We start from the raw sequence: 20531 nt of genomic DNA on the forward strand, positions 1-20531 counted from the left end.
TAACTGGTTGTTTTCACATGGTATCAAAACAAAAGGTCCTGAGTTCAAACCTCCTTGATATCAAAAAAATCCACATGCAATGGCCAACCCAAAAGAGAGGCCACATGTGCCACCGACCCTAAAAAGAGCCACACATGAGGGGGAGTGTTAAAGTATAAAAGATCAAATGACGCCTTCTCCAACGTCTTAAGCTTTTGGAGTAACTGGCAGTTTCAAAATAATAATAAAAGGAAACCTTCCACAAATTACGGATTCTTGTTTCTCAATTAAGCCCACCTACCTTATTGGGCTTATATTGGGCCCACATTTAGTTAACCCATTACCATACTTTCTCCAATGTGAACACACATGGCTAAGGTGTTCCCAGCTCATAACCTTATTGATCACTAACCGCCCATAAGCCAATCAAGATTGCTCTATAATATAATCAAACATCCTCTACAATCCGGTTTTTATAAATGCTAAAACATGTACTGTGCGAGTCCATCAAAATTCTAACATGAACTGCTTCACTAGACCCAAATATCCAGAACCCATATATTTCAAAAACATTTAAACATAAACAAAAGCATTGAATTGCTACTTGCAGCAGTTTTCAGTATTCACAAACTGAAAACCCAATTCAGAGGATTCCATAATTCCGAAAGAACAAAAGAAAATGGCAACATGGCACTTGATCACTTACTAAGAAATAGTAATGCAAACTTATATTTCAGATCTCGTAAAATTTCGGCATAGGATGAATAAACATCAAGCACGGGTATCTAACTGAAACTCAGTACTAAGAAAGGACATTTATATCCACCGAAACTCAATATTTAGAAAGCCAAAGGATGTCCAGAATAGCAGAGCTAGCAAGCAACAAGCAGCTGAAGAATGCAAATGTTATTGAGACAGCTATGCGGTCGCAGAAGTAACGCAATGGCTTACAGAAGTCTGGGAGAGATGAGTGCCTGATTCCCGTACGGTTAAGGTTGGTCACTCCAGCTGCAGCTGATCCAGCACTCATCATCGCATACGCAAAGGCCTGTCATGGGAAAAAAGAACCAAACTTTTATCCATACATATTAAGGGAGATGAACCAGTGCAAAATCCCAGTAGTAAAAGTTTGTTACTAATGAATGTAAATGAAAACCTTCCTCAAATCAGAACAGTAAAGAAAATAAAGCGGAAACACAAGGCACAACATTTACGTGGTTTGGCAGGAGACGAAAATTTTCACTATCTCTGAGATTAGGATTGCAAGCCCTTTCTCTCCGTCATCACTCCCATAACTCCAAACTCTTAAACTGTTTTATATAACCCTAAAATGAAGCCCTGCAAGGAATATAAATTCAGGGCACAACTACCGAAAGTACCTCCCAATAACATGGTATACCTAGTACAAATGTATAGTACTACCCTGTTGATGAGCTACCAACAGAATCCAAGACATAAGACGACAATGAATCTTACCACCACCGAATCAAGATTGGATGGTGATGGAAGGAGGCCGCAGTGGCATTTATTTTTTAGAAGGTGGTGGGAAGAAGTTGGGCCAATTTCCCACAACTGTTCCAAGGCATGCATGTGGTGTTAGTATGAACAATACATGACATGAATATATGACATGGGTAGCTAGAAAATAACATAATGTTAGTGATTTTGGATTTTCAAAATCATGTATTTTGCATGTTTTAGTGTTTTGGAAAATGTTTTATCAAAAGCGTTTGGGAAAAAGAAAATGTTTTCTTAGAAAGATTTGCTTTTACAAAAGGATGTAGAAGTGTAGTTGAAAAGATAGTCCCGTACCGGATGAGAGAAAAGAAAGAGAAGGGCTAATAAAGCACTACACTTTTCTATTACTTGTTTGATTGCACATTGGGTTGAACCCATGGTTGGACCCGCGGGACGGTGCAACCCACCGTTCGCACACGCGCACGTGCGCGCGCGGCGTGGGCAATGGGCTATAGGGCGCATAGTGGCGCTTTATTGGCGCTTTTTTAGGCGCACTTTGCACTTCGCACGTCACCTCTAGGATCGATCAGGACCGTTCAATATCAATGGGTGCGATCTAATGGTCAGATTTCAAACATTCTGGAAAGGTGCCCTGTAGAGGTGTTTTTCACACTGAAAAGACACCATGTGGTCTACAAAATGTGCAGAATTCGGTCATTTCAGATAGGAAAACGAATTGGCAATTCTGACAGACTTTACACTCTCTTCTACACTCCTACAAGATCCCCAAGTACTTCTACATACTGTTTTTCTTTTGTTTATAGATACTGTTTTTCTGCAGAAACATTATCTAGGAATTTCTCTAAGGCTTGAAATTTCGGAAGGGCATTTCGGGGTTGATCCTGCTAGTGCTACGCGTCATCAAACATTAGTAGGGCTTCCCTACTAGGCTTCATTGTATCTTGGAGGCAATTCGCAGATCCCCTTTGCACACTTCTAGTGGGGGCGAATCTTGTCTTAAGGAAAGTGATATCACGCCTTGAAGCAACAAGTTTCTGTTTTCTATCAACAACAGTATCCTCAATTTTTTCCAACACATAACACTTTGGCAAACACCCTGGGTCAGTTTGGGTGTGCAACCCACTTGTTTGTGGGTGCGATTTGTGCATAAACTGCCAACCTAGAATTGCCTCTTCTTATTGCAATTTGCATAAAAAATGCACCCAAAATGCAATTTGGGTTGCACAACCAAACTGACTGCTTGCAGAAAAAAAACAGATTATGGATTCCTTGGCACGAGAAGTCGACAACACATGAAGATGGGGTAAACTAGTTTACTATCCCAGCCCAATATAGGGTAGTTAAATTGGTTTCATTAATTTAGTGCCTAATAAAGGAATAAACTTATCCGAGGTTTTGAATATCTTGAGTTCATTTTGGTTGCATGTAGTTGCCTTGTACTGGTGAATTAGAACTTACGTAGTCAACAGATGTAATAGCTGTGAAGTAATCTTCTTGTACTGTAGTGATAAGTAGTGTTCCGTTGCCGACTGAAGTAGTATTTTCGTGCAAGCAATAAGGGTGTCATTATCAATATATACAGAGAGAGGAGAGAAAAAGAAGAATGCTAATTACCAAGACTCTATTAGCAAAAAAATTTCTTTTTTCAAATAATTTGGTAGGAGACAAAGCTCATGCCGTAAGGGCAGACAAGGGAGAGATAAGGCTATTGGTGTTCCGCGCGAAAGCAAAGATCCCACATCAGAAGTGAGAACCTGGTTTGGAATGGCTTATGAGGACTTGGGCACCCTCTAGCACCCTCCTCTTAAAGGCTAGATTTAAGGGTGAGTTCTACCAGGGTCCCAACAAAGGCAAGTAGTATCTATCCTGGTAGTTTGGATCAAAACATGCAACCAAACACTACTAGTAGATGACGTGGCACCCCAAAACCAAAACCAAAGCACCTAGATTAATGATAAATCACAATGACGGATAACATCATAGGCCATAAGCATTTTAAACAACACAAGTCTTGCTAAGATAACTATCTACAGGAAGCTGACTTGTGTCCTGGAAATCAAATTGCTCTAATACTGATGATTGGTCCAAGCATCCCAATAGTAACAGTACAAGCATACATAATAAACCGTTCTTGATGATGATATTGTTGACTTTTTATGTGAAAAAAGTCTTTTTGTAATTCAAACTTACAATGGGGTGTTTTTAGTCATTATATGTATGCTTTTGGGCTTCCCTCCAAAAAGACTAAAGTCATGAGAAAACTTTAGTCCTAGATGGGAAGTGTGAGAGGATGAGAGTGGCCATATATATACTTTCACTCTCTTAACCTTGTAAATAAGCAAGAGGTCATGGGAATCCTACGCACGGATTGCCCACTTGGGTCCGGTGAGCTTTTGATCTTACCACACACGCGCGCCGCCCGGCCCTGCTCGGCTCGGCCGGCCGCGCACGTGGACCTAAGGCTCTTCTCTGGTTTTCTGCTCAAGGCTTTTGACAAATATAAGCGAGTTCTTAGGCATCCGGGCTGCGTGAGTGCACACCCCTAGAGCGAGAGTTGTATCCTGGAGGCATACGCCGAGACGCCCATCTGCACCGTTGATTCGTCATAGTGGGGGCGAGATTTGCCTTAAGGACAGCGAAGATTCTTCGTGCCTCAACTCGATAAGTGATCTAACGATTTCTTTTTCCTTTACAGATTATTATTGCAGAAAATAGTATTATTGATCTCTGTCTTCAAGTTGTGAGATTAATTTGTTATAAGGTATTCTCGAATCCTAAATCTTTTTCCTTTACAGATTATTATTGCAGAAAATAGTATTATTGATCTCTGTCTTCAAGTTGTGAGATTAATTTGTTATAAGGTATTCTCGAATCCTAAATTACAGATTTGCACATCAATTTTTCTAACAGATATCCCAGTAAGGAGGCATGATACCTCATATAATACCTGGTTTTGAACGTATGCTTCCTAATAAACAAAACATCTATTAAAAACAAGATAGTAATCACTTGGATCGAGCAATGTTTTTGGTGATTCTCTACAGATGGCTTTAGCTTCAAACAGACATGATGAAACTTGGCCTTAGATTAGAATTCATTTGATTGAAGATATCCACACTCCTATCCATCCATCGCCTCAACTTATGCTTTAAGACAAAGTCTGACACCATTGTTAATGCAACTGTTAATCCTCAACTGAACCTAAAGAACTCAATCTAAGTTTTTGGTAACAAGGATTAGTAATTCAATTTCGAGATACAACTAGGACAAGATAAAAAAAATGATTCAGTTCATCATACAACTTGATTTTGGGAAAAAAAAATTCAAGAGTCATTAAAGATAAAGATAAATTTCCCAACACCGGAATATCCACTTCTCAAATAGTGAAACCAAAGTTTACACTAGCCCAAGATCCACAACCGAAATAGAAGAACAAACACCAACAATATGCACTCCAATATATATGATGGAAGAACAACAATACAAGATAAGAACAATAAAAAGAAATCTTCAAAATATGATGAAAATGGGGCAAGTTAGCACTTTTCTTCAAATCACAAGCTTGCACACAAGAGCATCAATGGAAGTCTAGCTAGTGGAGAATATCTAATAAAAAAATCTCAGCAAAAATGAGTAAATGGAGATTGGCTTAGTCAATGGAAAATAGAGTTAATGACTTAGGGAAGTGATGTTGGATATGGAAAAGTGGAAATTTCAATGCCTAGGGAAGTGGTGGTGGGTTTAGAGTTTCAAGGAAAGGTTTGAATTTGAAATAGGAGTGAAGTAGAAAGGAAAAAGCTAGCATACATGTGTGACTCAATGTAGACACCCCATTTTGACCAAGCCCTAAAAACAAAACAAAAACAAAAATTGGAAAATCCCTGAGCAATTGGACCCGGATAAGTCCTCGAGAAAAAATAAATAAATAAATAATAATAAACTACAAATTAGCAGCTTAAGGCTCCAGGGTTAAATCTGGGATAGCTCGAGACCGTAAGTAGGCCCTGCGAAAGTTTCGTCGAAATCCGACAGAATTTACCCTGGTAATGGGGTTTATTTCGAAAAATAGTGCAGAAGAGGGTCTAATTAGTTAAGTCGGGGGTGCCCTGGGCAGAGAAAAAACAGTGAAAATAAACCAAAAGAAGGTTGTCCCCGGGGAAAAAGAGGAAGCCAAATTCGTGCTCTCATCAAGAGTGGGTTTTGGTGCGGTTATAGGATTGGTGTGCCAATATCATTCCCCCAAAACCTACCTATATATAACGAAGAGAGGGGAGAGAAGCCCGGAATTTTTTTTTTACCCCCATCAGCTGCAGAGAGGAGTTGAGGGAGAGCTGCGAAGAAGAGAAAAAGGGAGCTCCGGCCTCCTCCTCCGGCCGAAATCCGGCAAAGTCCAAGCCATCCACCTCCTCCCTCTTCAACCTCTGCAATCCTCCTCCATCTTCTTCTCTAACCCCCTTTTCTCCCTCTACCATCTTCAACCTCAAAACCCATTTCTGCAAAACCAAAACCCACCTCACCGAACCTCCTCTGTCTTCATCTTTTCCGGCAAGCTTGCCGGATTCCGGCCAAGACTACCCCACCACCGCCACCATCTTCATCCTCCAACCTCATTCCCGCCGGTCGGCCGGCCATCTTCTTCCACTCTCTTGATCCCAAGTTGCAGCCACCATTACTATCACCTAACCTCTGCCATTTTCCCCCAAAACCCACTTTCGAAAATCATTTTTCTCCACCACCAAGCCTCTCCACCACCATCGTTTTCCCATCATCATTTCCACCCAATCCCACATCAAAACCCTAACTCCAGCCAACCCGAACCAGCTCCGACCCCATCTCCGGCCGTGCCTCCACCTTGCCTCCTTCATCCACCATCAGAGCTCCTTTCATCTTCCTTCCAGGTAATGGTTGTCATTAAACCCATTTTCAAGCTACCATCAAAACCCCAAATCCCATATTCCATTAAACCCTCTTCCATTAGCAGCCGGCTCCACCAACCCCCAACCTCTGCAACTCCGACCATTCTCCACCACCATTAACGTCACCCACATCCCTTGTTTTACCCTTTTTTTATTTCTTACCCATCTTCCTAAAGCCCCATTTCATTTCACCACAAATCCTTCCTTCCAATCTTACCTTCTAAAACCCTAGATCTACATCTTTCCCTCTTCTAAAACCTTAGACCTAGTTAACCCAAGCTCAGATCCGGCTAACCCTCTCTTAGATCGAGTCATTTGTTACCCAAATTGAGCAATCACTCAGCCTTTTCATCTATTCTGGTAATTTGACCAGAATCCTGCAAATTTATCAAAGGGAAAGGAAGAAGGGGATTTCGTTTTTAAGCTGCGAATGGTCGAAGAAGGCGACCAAGGAGGAACTCTTGTTTAGCTGTGGAATTACCCAATTCAGTTTGGCTTGGGGTTAGGCATCGACTAAGGTAATCTTCTTTCTTAAATGGTTATTTAGAATATGGGTTATGATGATAGTCTGAGCTTGGTGGTTTAATTTTCTTAAATTTAGTTAACAGATGGTATGGTATCTCTCATTAGATCAAAGGGTTTCTTTACCCTATTTTGTGAACACCATTTGTCATTTTTAAGTTTGGATGTGAACTCAAGGCCGAATTCATTTTAGGTACAGTTCATGATCCCTTGAGATTTTTTTTATTTGGAAGTGTAAACGATGCTGAGTCCCAATAGCTTATGACTGAGTGCTTCAAACAAAAATGTGTTACATATCTTGTCCAACTCATGCATTTCAAGGGGACATTTTGATGTCCAGTAGAGAATTATTTAAGTTCCATGGATTAATGCCATTAGTCTGTTCTCTTACAGCATGATTTCAAATTTCTTTGTATGCTATTTGAATCCCTAAGACATCAACTCTTTTTCAAAAAAAAGGGGCTGCAAATAGGTGGTTTTGCCATGTTTCAATAATTGCATCACATCATCATGTCTTTTATCTGGGGTCACTATAATCTCCATAAAGTCGATAGAGATTGAAGGATAGGGTGAATTGGTACAATTTGGGAAACATGGCAAGTATTAGTGCCCTGAGTCTAAAGGAAAATTTTCATTTTCTTCTTGCGGAAAATATTATCAGCACATGCATGCTTCGATGTTTATACAAGCAAATTTATCTCCTTGGTGGCTTGTAAGGATCTCTTCCGAGAATTATAATTACATACAAAGATGAGATGAATCGTGGGAATACCAAAATGTGGTGGTACAGATACCATTTCTTTAGTTCGTTTTATGCCCAGGTGTTGACATTATCGTGTTTTGATTGTATAACTTTAGCTTATATTCCTCTAATAGGCTTGTAGTTTTTTTTTTACCCTAGAGTTTTCTATTTAGTTGAAATGTTGAGAGGGATCCCTTAATTTTAAGAATTTCAGTCATTAGTGAAATTGTCCTCGTGGGCTGAGGCTATGACGGAATGCTTCTTGAGCCAACCCCTTCCCTTCCTGCCTTAGAGTTTTCGCAGGTTAAGAAATTTCTTCCTCTTTAGAGTCTGTCATAGAGAGTTTAGGAGTCTGTCCTACCATCCTAGGGTTTAGGAGTCTGTCCTACCCTTGTAGAGTTTAGGAGTCTGTCCTACCCTCATAGAGTTTAGGAGTCCGTCCTACTCTTTATAGAGTTAGGAGTCTGTCCTACCGTCGTAGAGTTTAGGAGTCTATCCTACTCCATCATAGGGTTTAGGAATCTGTCATACCGCCGTAGAGTTTAGGAGTCTGTCCTACCCTCTATAGAGTTTAAGAGTCTGTCCAACCTCTATAGAAGTATAGGAGTCTGTCCAACCCTGCTACAGTTTACTAGTCTGTCCTGCTCTTTATAGAGTTAGGGGTCCATCTATCCTCTATAGGGTTAGGAGTCTATCCAACCGTTATGGAGTTTAGGAGTCTGTCCTATCCCTTCATAGAGCTTAGGATTCTGTCCTTCCATCTTTCAGAGTCAGTCTTAGCATGTTCCTAGGCTTCGTAGTTTAGAAAGGTCTGAACTACGGATGGCTTGATCCCTAGCTGAGGGGTACGTAGGCAGCTCGGGCTTGCAGCTAGCATCCCGAGTTCAGTTACAACTTCAAAAACTTCTATAAGCTTCAAAACCTTTCAAACCTTCCAAAACTACAAAAATTCTTCAAAATAACCTTACCACCAATTTTCAAAAGATCTTCCCATAGAGTTAGGAGTCTGTCCTAGGCGTTTGGGGTATCTTAGAGTTAGGAGTCCGTCCTGTTTGTGTTGATATGCCGAGTCTTGTCGTGTGAGTGTCCTCAGAGTTAGGAGGCCTCGAGTCGTGGTCGATTAGACATTTAGTCGAGCCGATGGCTAGACTAGAATGCGCTTAGATAGCCTATGGTTTTTCTTAGGACGCACAGCCTAGTCACACATAGGATGTAGGGCCCACCTGCATTAATTTAAGGCAAAATTTGTATTAGTTAGGACATATAGGGAGTCCTAAAAATTACAATTCACTTGAACTTAAGTAATAGCAAGAAGCTTTAAAAACTAGTCGAGTCTAATTGATCGAGTCTAGGATAGAGGTCCTAGAGGGTTAGGCATTGTAGTTTAGCATAGGTCGCCCAACTACGTTGACTCTGATTCTTCCCGAGGCCAGGATGCGTAGTGCAGCCAGGATGGATGGCTATCTTGGTCAGAGTCAAGTATCGCATTAGAGTCTAGGGTTTGTCGTATCGAGTCGTGTTGTGTTGTGTGTTTTGCTGTGTTTTCTTACTTTCATGTACAAACCCTATACCTTTAGCTTTAGCATGTGTTTGCCCATCAGAACTTAGACACCAATTAGGCATGACACTCATAACCTAGCTATTCTTAGGTGCCATGTCTTTCATTTCTTTTGTGTGTGCTTCTTATTCATCTCCGAGACATCCATGATTAGCTAGACGTTATCTCGGGGATATTCGTTCCCATTTCGCATGATTTTCGCCCAAAACTCTTCAAAGTTAATAATAAATGGCGCCTAACCCCTTCCCCATTCGTCATCAGACACGGACCTTTTGTATCTCTGGTTATCGTTGCGACAGAGCACAGCATGGGATGCAGGGCCTACTTCCTTGAATGGCGACTCTTTCTTTGTTTAAGGTACGCCTCGAATCCGGGCTAGTCCCCGAATCGACAGGTATCTCACTTTTCATCGCCGCTCATGCTGTGAGGGGCACTCTTTCAAGAGTTCCTTGGTGGAGCTCTCCTTCACGTGGATGATCTAGAGACTTTCTGAGGGGGCTCTTCCCCCCGCCTCTCTCAGATCGGGGTCCACACTCACACATCTGCAAGCTAGGCCAACAAAATGACCAAAATGCCCTTGGACACAAAATTACATTTTTGTCCTCACTACATCTCTCAAAATAAAATAAAACAAAACAAAACAAAAACAACTTCCAAAAAAGACTCTTTAAAATTTCACAATCATTTCCAAAACTCAAAACCAAAAGAAAAGAAAAATAGTAGAATTTGTCAAATAAGTTTGGACAGAAAGTTCTACTCAACAGAGTCACTATTAGGCCGTCGTCAACTTATTTTAGAGAAAAATTTTATAAGCTAGTGATATTTATAGGCTGCAAGGTAACTTCATCAGGTGTCAACATCACTAATCTACCGCTAATCAATGTCATAAATCCATAGATTAGTGACATGCACATGAATCTATAATGTACTCACTTGCCATTAAATAAAAGGATATAAAAAATAAAAAACTAAAACAATTAAAATCATAAAAAAATTAGTGCCAACAAAAGGTTGCGTTTAGATATGCATGTAACTTGGATCTATTGCATCTATAGCGTTCGCTAAATCTATTGCATCTATTAAGTTTCCATGTATAAAAAAAACAACTAAAAATGTAAAACAATTACTTATCCATTCTTAGTTACACCCAAGTATTTATCAGGGATCTTCCTTGGGTGTGTTTGGTTACACAAAAGATGATATGGCTTAGGGGTTTTTATTGGCATTTGGGTGCCATATCAGCAAAACCCCTCGTTTGGTTACCAATATAACATTGGCATCCCAGGAGACTCCCAAGAATGTCTCCTGGCTGATAATTGCATGCTTGGTGATTTGTCACCCTTGTCCGCTCCCTATGATATCACAACTAAAATCCACAAAAAGGTGGAATTTTGCTTGGATTTCTTGAGAAAAATGCTTCTCTCTCTCTCTCTCTCTCTCTCTCTCTCTCTCTCTCTCTCTCTCTCTCTCTCTCTCTCTCTCTCTCTCTGTGTATTGGTAATGACACCCCTTGCAACTACTCTACGAGGTTGACAACCAAACACTACTTACCACTATACTCCGAGGTAAGTTCCAGACTTCTAGGAAAATCCAATGCTTGTCTCCTCCCTGTTGACTAATTATTACACCACTTTCCGAGTCCATCCTATTGCACTTAATATTATACTTAAAAAGCAAAATCTGAACACAGAAAGTAGAATGTTGATGCTTTTGTCTGATTAACGAAATCACACTACTAATCAATGTATGTTCTTGGTAGTTTGACACACTCTCTAAGAACTCCCCAACTCAATAAATTACATAACAAAAAACTTCATTGAGTGCTTGAGCCAATGTCAATTAGAAACTTGAGCCACAATCATTGACTAGTCCGAGTCAACCCATTTTTCTGCCTAGGGCGAGTTTCAATCCAAGTACAAGTTTTAACACTGGTTTAATCAGCACAAATTATGTTTCTCCTTTGGTTCTAAGGATCAAAACACACAACCCAGAATAGAAGAGGGGCTTCTCCACTCTCGCCCTTGTTATTTTTCAACATGTATGGTACGGCCAACACCATAGGATGATCCAAACCGTCCATTAGATGGGCCACAACCCAAATAGGGGTTGCCCCAAAAATCATTTCCATAGGTTGATCATAACCCTCCGATCTATAGAGGGTTAGGATCAACCCTCAAATGTGAAGTCCCCCTATAGATCGGAGGGTTAGGATCAATCTGTGGAAATGATTTTTGGGGCACAACCTATTTAGGGGAGCAAAATAAGGAAATATAAATCAGAAGAATATGCTATACGGCATCTACATTATATAGAAATTAGGGGGAGCAAAATAAGTAAATATAAATCAGCAAAATAAGAAAAAGAAAATAAGGAAACCCTAAATATTGCAATAATTTAAATAAAGAAAACAATCAAATTAGCAGAATAGGAAAAAAAGGAAAACTTATTCTAACATTCCCCCGCCCTTAATTTCAACCTTGTCCCTAAGGTTGGAGATTGATCTTGTGCAAGACTTTCCAAATTTATTCTCTCTTCTCCTTTTCTTTGTTCTTTCTCGCTCCTTCTTGCCTTTTCTTTGTCTTGTAACTAGTCACGATTTTGCCTGTTATAATCAGGAGTTGAGGCCACTACAATTGCAAACCGATTCCACCATGTCGGTCATCAAAGCTTCTTTGATGTATTTTTTTAGATTTATTCATGGATGGTTTCAAGTGAGGATCTTTTCTATGACGTTGGAAAGGTTAAGAGGCATGACAAATTTTTCGGCATCGATGATGTTGAACCCGAGAACGCTGATAATCATTAACCCCTTTCTTTTGTGGCTTTTTTGCTTTTTCTTCGATCTGATTTCTTTCTCTCTTCTTCTTTTTTCAGTTTTCTTTTTTCTTTTTTTATGTGTAAGCCTTCTCGACGGTGCTCTCGCTGAAGACTTCACTTAAAGGCTATTCTAATTTCACGCCAGGTGACGATGCCATCACCTGAAAAGGATTGGGATTTTGAGAAAGAAAAACTCTAAACATCTTCATTATATTCTTTTCGAGGGATTGGATTCTCGATTCGATCTTTGCCTCAACGGGTTGGATCTGTACTTCGATCCGCGCATCTCTTGCATGCAACTTTCCTTCTAAGGCAATTTCTTCTGGGGACAACCCATTCGTGTTTCCTGCAGCCATGGAATAAGCCTTCAAATCCTTGATACCAATATATTCTTGTTTCCTGTAGTCATGGAATAAGCCTTCAAATCCTTGATACCAATCTCGTTCTTTTGACGGCGAGTAAGAGGCATCCACCAGTAAACTTTTGTGATACCAACTTGATAGAACACCGTTCTATCCAAAAAAAAAGGACGGAAGAAGGTGATAGATAAAAGGGAAATTCGAGGAAACTCAGCCGCCAATATGCTAACTACACTAAATCTAATTATTCCTTGCTGAATTGCCATACGACATCTACATTATATAGAAATTAGGGGGACCAAAATAAGGAAATATAAATCAGCAGAATATGAAAAGGGAAATAAGGAAACCCCAAATATTGCAATAACTTAAATAAAGAAAACAATCTAATTAGCAAAATAGGAAAAAAGGAAAACTGATTCTAACAGTTTAGATCATCCTATGGTGTTGGCCGTACCGTACTTCTTGGAAAATATGGACTATACCACCTTTCATCATGTAAAAAACTCCATTTCAATATTGTAAATGAATGTATTTAAATAAATGTATTTAGCCCAATATGGGCTGAAACTGAAACGTTTGGGAAGAATTTTTAAGCTATGATTTGGGCTAGAAAGGTAGAGGTTATACCTGATCTCCGGCGAATATTAACCAGGCGTGATTCCGAGAAGGAATCACCGGTAACCTCTTCACCAGCTTCGTTACGCTCAGTAACAGTTGAAGAAGCGAGTGAGCGGCCACGGCAGCCGAAATTCCGACCAGAAACCTGCCGGAAATTAAGAAAGAAAAAGGGAGATGATAAATTCACACCCACTGTAGGATAATTCACACCCCTTATAACGTAAAAGTCTGCCACAATTCACGTTAAACGGGGTGTCCTACAGGAGGTGCGAATTTATCATCACCCAAAAAAAATTGAAATGTGTTTCAGAAAAACTTGCCGTGAAACTGAGGAACATAGAAACATTAGTAAGGTGAAGTCAAAATTACCGAAATACCGCCTTCTCTAGACAAATTTACGAAAATGGCAGTCAGATGGTAAGATTTTGAGCTAGTTGGAGAACATTTTTGAGCTGGATGGAGAAAACAAAAAAAAAATACTCCGTATTTACCTTATTTTTGGGATTTGCTAGGCAATTTCGCGTGAAAGCCATTTCTCTGCTGGCTTTTGCAGGGGAGAAGAGCACCAAAAATGAATATATAAAAACGACAAAATTTGCTAAAAGTGAGCCTGTGTGGCTGTTTTAGAAAATTTTGTCGTATTCATATATTGGTGGTTCTTCTCCATCCGCAAAATGGCTTTCCGAGAAATTGCCTAACAAATCCCCTTTTTTCCTGGAAAGACAGAAATGCCCTCAACTTACAAAACTTTTTCCAAATATTCACAAACAAAATGTTAAAAGTCAGGGTGGTTTCAGTAAATACAAAATAAATTCATATAATTTTCAGACAAAAAAAAAACCAGAAATTTGAAGGGCAGTTCCGTAAAAGAGTTAGGAACCAGGGCTTTTTTCGGTAATCCGACTGTAAAACGGAAACCAAACAAAGGCAAAAAAGCCTTCATATAATTTGTCTAAAAATTTCCGAATGCGCTTCCTCCTGCATGATTCATCGTAAATACCGGGAGTATATAGGGGTATTTTTGCCAAACAAGAAAATTCAAGGTCATTTCCGTAAAAAGAATTATGAACCAGGGCTTTTTCGGTAATTCCACTGCAAATAAAAACAAAAAGATGCCGGAAAAGCTTACTCGAAGGAGTCGGAAAAAGACCATTTGGAATTGACGGGAATGTCAAAACCGTAGAGGGTAACACTGCCTTTCTGCTCAGCACTAACCATGAAAGAAAGTGAAACAAGTGAAGAGAAAAGGCACAGTAAACGGAGAATCGCGTGTGCCATGTCAGCTTTCCGGCCTATCATCCGGTGGTCCCCACCGCTGGTGACCTCCACAAGAGGCCCGCTCATAGTTGAAAAATCGGTACCGATTTTCGCCTCCGGCATCTGGATTCCGACCTCCAGCGGATTTTTCCGGCCGTTCCTCATTCTCTCTCTCTCTCTCTCTCTCTCTCTCTCAAACTTTTATCTTTTGTTCCTAGGCGGAAATGGCGGGCTTTTAAAAAGAGATCTGGGACTTTGGTATCCGTACGGTCCAAATTAGGATGACACGTGGCAGCATCTTGTGGGTTCTTGGGCGCGCCCGTGACTGTACAGTGCGGATGGTCTGTTTGTGTTTTTGGGAATTTCACGCATTTTACAATTTTCCGCCATGGTTTATTGGGCGTTTCGCTAACGTGCGCCGAATGAGTAGAGCCGACCTCTGGTCGGATTTGTAGAAGACTTGTGGGGCCCATCCGGGATGATCTTAGCCGTTAATAATCGCATGCAACTAAGGAAAAAATGATATGTTCGCTTCCCCATGTTTTTTCTCCGGGCGCCCCCCTTTATACTCGAACTATGCCCACCGAGTTTCATTTCCGAAAAAAAATATTGAGTCCCACTCTTGATTAATCTGAACCGTCTACTTAAATAGGCCTTGCTTTGGGTGCTTTAGAATGTCAGGTTTTATTTTAGGGAAAATTACATTTATAACCCCTCTAGTTTATGACACATTCACTTCTGTGGTTTAAAACGTGACAACTACACCCCCTCTAGTTTCAATTTGTATAAGGTAGGACCCCTCAGTTGACGGTTCGTCAACAGATTGAAGGGTTAGGATTATCCGATGGAGCTGATTTTTTGGGCACACCCTATCTATGTCAGGGCCCATCAAATGAACGCTTTGGATCATCCAAACAATGTGGGCCCATACCCGAATCCAAACAATACCAAAAACACAGTGGGCTCAATTTGTTTGGATGATCCAAAGTGTTCATTTGATGGGCCCTGACATAGATAGGGTGTGCCTAAAAAATCAGCTCCATCGTATCATCCTAACCCTTCAATCTGTGGACAAACCGTCAATTGAGGGGGCCTACCTTATACAAATTGAAACTGCAGGGGATGTCATTGTCACGTTTTAAACAATAGGAGTAGAAGTGGATGTGTCATAAACTAAGCCCCCTCCCCCCCCCTCTCTCTCTCTGACCGCTGGCTATCGTTAAACGTTAGGATTCAACGTATATGTCACTTTCCCACCATTTGACCTCTCTCTCTCTCTCTCTCTCTCTCTCTCTCTCCACACACACAATAGGATCAGTTGGTGGGCCCAACAGAAACCGTTGGTGGAATGGTGGGCTCATCTTTGAACAACCTAGGCCCGCCCATACCACACCATAGGATAATCCAAACCGTCCATTTGATGGGCCATAAACGTAAATAGGTTGCGTCCCAAAATATCATTTCCATAGGCTGATCCTAGCCATCCGATCTAAATAGAAACTACATCTTATGCAACCTCTATAGATTGTAGGGTTGTGATCATCCTATGGAAATGATTTTTGGGGCATAACCTATTTACATTGTGGCCCATCAAATGAATGGTTTGGATCATTCTATGGAGTTGGTCGTAAAGTAACATTAAGGCCCGTCCACAACATAGGATGATCCAAGCCGTCCATGGTTTGGATAATCCTATGGAGTTGGTCGTATAGTAACATTAAGGCCCAATCGTAGGCCCCACCGATATTTTTTCAAATTGAATCGTACCGTCCACAACATAGGATGATCCAAGCTGTCCATGGTTTGGATCATCCTATGGTGTGGTTCGTACAGTAACATCATTAAGGCCAATTTAGGCCCCACCCATATTTTTGAAAATGAAGTGTACCGTCCAGACCATAGGATGATCTAAGCCGTCCATTTGATGGGCCATAATGTAAATGGGTTGTGCCCCCAAAAGGGTTGGCCCATCAAATGAATGGTTTGGATCATCCTGTGGTCGTACAGTAACATTAAGGCCCGTCCACAACATAGGATGATCCAAGCCGTCCATGGTTTGGATAATCCTATGGAGTTGGTCGTACACTAACATTAAGGCCCAATCGTAGGCCCCACCAATATTTTTCAAATTGAAGCGTACCGTACACAACATAGGATGATCCAAGCCGTCCATGGTTTGGATCATCCTATGGTGTGGTTCGTACCAATTTAGGCCCCACCCATATTTTTGAAAATGAAGTGTACTGTCCATACCATAGGATGATCCGAGCCGTCCATTTGATGGGCCACAATGTAAATAGGTTGTGCCCCAAAAATCATTTCTCTAGGATGATCACAACCCTATAATCTATAGAGGTTGCATAAGATGTAGTTTCTATTTAGATCGGAGGGCTAGGATCAGCCTATGGAAATAATACTTTGGGACGCAACCTATTTACGTTTATGGCCCATCAAATGGGCGGTTTGGATTATCCTATGGTGTGGTATGAGCGGGGCCTACGTTGTTCAAAGATGGGCCCACCATTCCTTCAACGGTTTCTGTTGGGCCCACCAACTGTTCCTGTTGTGTGTGTGTGGAGAGAGAGAGAGACCAGTCAAATGGTGGGAAAATGTTAGCCAGCCTGGGGGGGGCGGATATCAGCGCCCTTATTTTATCCTTGGATAGAATGTCACCCCTTACGCCTGTTGTAGTGTTGTCCTCTACTCCTCTCTTTCTGAGGTCTTGTTTGGATCATTTTTGGAAATGTTTGGATTATCTATTTAGAGAGACCTTAAATTCTATGACGGATATAATCCTTTTGTTAAGTTTTTAAAGGCAGAGAAAAACGTTAAGGGGGTGAATTTATCCTTAAGCGGAGTGAACCATTCTCACAGAAACGGGGATGCATTCTTAGAGTTTACCAGCCTTTTAGACTTCTAAGGGAGAAATAGACAGGGATACGAGAATGACCTTGAAACGTTCAAAATCCCGTGACAACCTTTCATTTTATATCCAAATTTTCATTTTTTTTCCCCATTGTCTCTCTCCCATCCAAAAATCTATTATTTCCACTTTCTTCTTGTTTGAAAACTCTATCTAACTTCTAACTACTATATATAAAGGCAAAATGATGGGCTAAGTTCTTCCCCAATTGAATCCCATTTATTTTCTACCTGTCCTTTTTACGAGAGTAAATGAAATTATGTATTTCCATTAGGGTAATTTTGGCATTTCTTGCTCCTTTAAAAAGTCAAAAAGTATTCATTGATGGGCTAAGTTCTTCCACCCTTTTCGGTTAATTCCAATTGAATCTCATTCATTTTCTACCTATCATTTTTACAAGAGTATATGAAATTATGTATTTCCCTTAGGGTAATTTTGGCATTTCCTGCTCCTTCGAAAAGTCAAAAAACATTCATTGCTCTCTTTTGCAAGGATTTGCTAGCTACAACCGACAAAGGAATTTCGCCCTATGCATGTCGCATGTGAGACCAGCCACATAAGCTCACTTTTCACTTTTCGTTGGATAAGTTTCTTCATTTAGAGAAAAGCTATTGCTTCGGATGAAGGGTGATAACGAGTGGGACAAGCAGAATTCCTGTGAGGGATGTGACGTGTCGAGACAAGATGCTTTTATCGGATTGTAACTTTCCTAGATCGCAAATGATTAGAGTTGTTGGGAATAAATCTATCCAGTAAACGAGTGTCACGTGGCGATGTTCCGTATCATTTGGTGCAACTTGTCCGGATCGTGTTTGAACTGGTCTTTCTTTCTGTGGGGCCCACTTGACTCTCTCACAATGGTTTGGCAATTTTATACTCGAGATGCTAGGAAGAAGCGCGCGTGGCCACTTGTTCAGGCATTACTATCAATTGATGGGTCCCACAACGGGACATGGGTATTTAATAGAGACCGTTGATCCTGCAGATCATCATTAAGTGGTCCATATTCGCATCATGAAATCTAGAACGGACATCCCATTTTGTGGTAAATACTTACCATTTAACTTTTCTTGGTGGAATTACCCCAAAGCAAGTGGTATAAATGAAGGAGTCACAATACGCAATCAAATGACTTGTGACTACGGGTCAAATCAACGGATCAGAACACGTCCACGTGGCATTGAACCATCTAAAGTGATCGCCGGTCTTAGCGCTCTTATACAATCTTACTTGGATAGTTAGGATCACCCAATTATTACGCTTTTTTTTTCTTTGCATTGAATTATCTGAAGTGAGGCTTTCCAAGAACGACTTAGATCAGCCATGGTTTGATTGATGATTGGTCATGAGGAAATGTTTGAGGTCATTAGGAGCGTCATGCCTCGGCCTTTTGTATCCCTCGTCGCAGAAATATTTGCTTGCACAGTTTGTCAAAAAAGCATACAAACCCAAGTACTATTGAGATCATTAGGAGCGCCATGCTTGGGCCTTTTCTATCCCTTCTACCAGAAATATTTGCTTGTGCAGTCGGTCAAAAAAGCATACAAATCCAAGTACTACATGCCGTTTTCTTCTATCTTGTTTTTTTATTGATAGAGGAATAAACCTTAACAATCAAGTATTTCAAAACGACCTGCTTATTTTTTTCCTAATTTTTGAATTAATGAATGAATGTTCTGTACTGTATATAAAATTCTAAAATCTTATTTATATGTAATTCTCAATGCGGATTATATAAGATTCCAAAATCTTATCTATATGTAATTCTCAATGCGGTTTGATCATGTCATTGAAAATGTATATATTTACTATCCAATCAATAAGTATCAACATGCCTTTTTAAACAACTTTCATGACAGAAACTGACATATTTATCATTTAATGGAATATGGCTTTTACAGTTGAATGTTCTAAAACATAAAATAGCATTTTTACTAGTATGGTAAAAAGACGGTGAATGTTAAGCCACTTCCTAACAGCCACGTCTACGGATGTGCTTGTGCCACTTGTACATGATCAGATCCATTGATTCAACCCGTGACCAGATCTACGGCCAAATGCATGATCTGAACCGTTTGATCCTTCAAATCCACAATTTGGGTTCTGCCAAAAAAGGTAGAAGGTTGATGAGTGTAGTCCTTTATCTACACATGAGTTGTTTGTCCTGGGACCAAGATCATGTGGGTTCCATCATGAGATAGAGTATCCAATGATGATGGAGCCACTGAGAATAAAATCATATGAAAGGATTTAGATTTTAGACCCAAGGACCCAACGCCACCTATATTTCTGACCAATCTTTCTAAAATACCACCAGACCCCACTAACATTTTAACTCCTTTGCCCCTTCTTAATGATTAACGTAATAAAATATGCACCAGACCCCTAACAAGCCTTGCTCGCTGAAAAGACTTCATGAAAACTTCAAGAACATCTTCATTGATGAAGTTCAATCATTGTTGAAAAAATACCATACAATAACCATCCTTGCCCAGCCTCCTCCATAGCAAAAATAGCAGTTTCAACTTCTTTTTCAGTAAATTCTTCAATGGCTGTGGTGTCAAATTCCATGCTACCCTATCTAGATAAGATAAATTATCCAAGTCCACCTCAAGGCTTTGCCAAGAAGAGTTTGTACATACAGCACTGAAATTCCTTCCATTTTCTCGACATAAAATCACCAATGAAACCAATGAGAAGTAAAAAAAAAAAAGGTTAAGAGAGTTCTAATCCAATCGTTCTGTAGAATGTGTGCTCTTTGAAGCTTCAAGGGTATGGAGAACAATTTACAGAGTCCTAGCACAAAGGGGCATCCTGGCTGGTTAGAACCCATTGGTTGTCTAAGAATAGTGTGTACCCATGGCTGAGTTGCATCTCAGGTGAAGTTAACTATGCCAGAAAAATACATCTCTCCTGCAACTGCGAGATATCATGCTTTACATGTATAGGAAGGAAAACATAGGTCTTATAATTAATAGTTGTGAAATAACCATATAGCCCTATGAGAGTTAGATCCACCGGAGGTCCGGTAGAAATACGGAGGGCAGAATATAATTTTATTCTAAAGAACAAAATTGCATGCAGAAAGGAGGACTGTCTATGTGCTGATAGTGCAGTTCACTCCCTTGGAATTGCAGTAGCCTAAAAAATCAAGTTTCAGAGTTTAAAAGTAGGCAGGATTGCTTGTAATGCTAATCAAAATATTCCAAATGCTTTTCATGAGAGTTGTCCTATACTCCTATGTATGTTTAATAGGTAACGATACCCGATTCTAAGTAGGTGTTCGAGTCTAAAACAAAGCCCAATGATAGTATTCTTCAGGAAGACAATCACAGGTGCTCCAATAAGACCCAGACAA

General features: G+C 40.3%; 1 protein-coding gene across 1 annotated transcript; it reads right to left on the reverse strand.

Moving 5' to 3' along the window:
• Window positions 1-513: 513 nt before the first annotated feature.
• On the reverse strand, window positions 514-14468 carry LOC143852414 (CASP-like protein 3A1). The gene is made up of 3 exons (XM_077361798.1): window positions 14123-14468; window positions 13003-13138; window positions 514-1027 (listed from the first exon to the last, which is right to left on the reverse strand). The coding sequence occupies exons 1-3, from the start codon at window positions 14413-14415 to the stop codon at window positions 812-814; spliced, it is 645 nt and encodes a 214-aa protein (XP_077217913.1). The 5' UTR covers window positions 14416-14468; the 3' UTR covers window positions 514-811.
• Window positions 14469-20531: the final 6063 nt, after the last annotated feature.

This window comes from Tasmannia lanceolata, unplaced genomic scaffold (assembly GCF_043159265.1).
Source record: "Tasmannia lanceolata isolate RefF3 unplaced genomic scaffold, GAP_Taslan_0.1 ptg000003l, whole genome shotgun sequence".
In the NCBI taxonomy this organism is placed as follows: domain Eukaryota; kingdom Viridiplantae; phylum Streptophyta; class Magnoliopsida; order Canellales; family Winteraceae; genus Tasmannia; species Tasmannia lanceolata.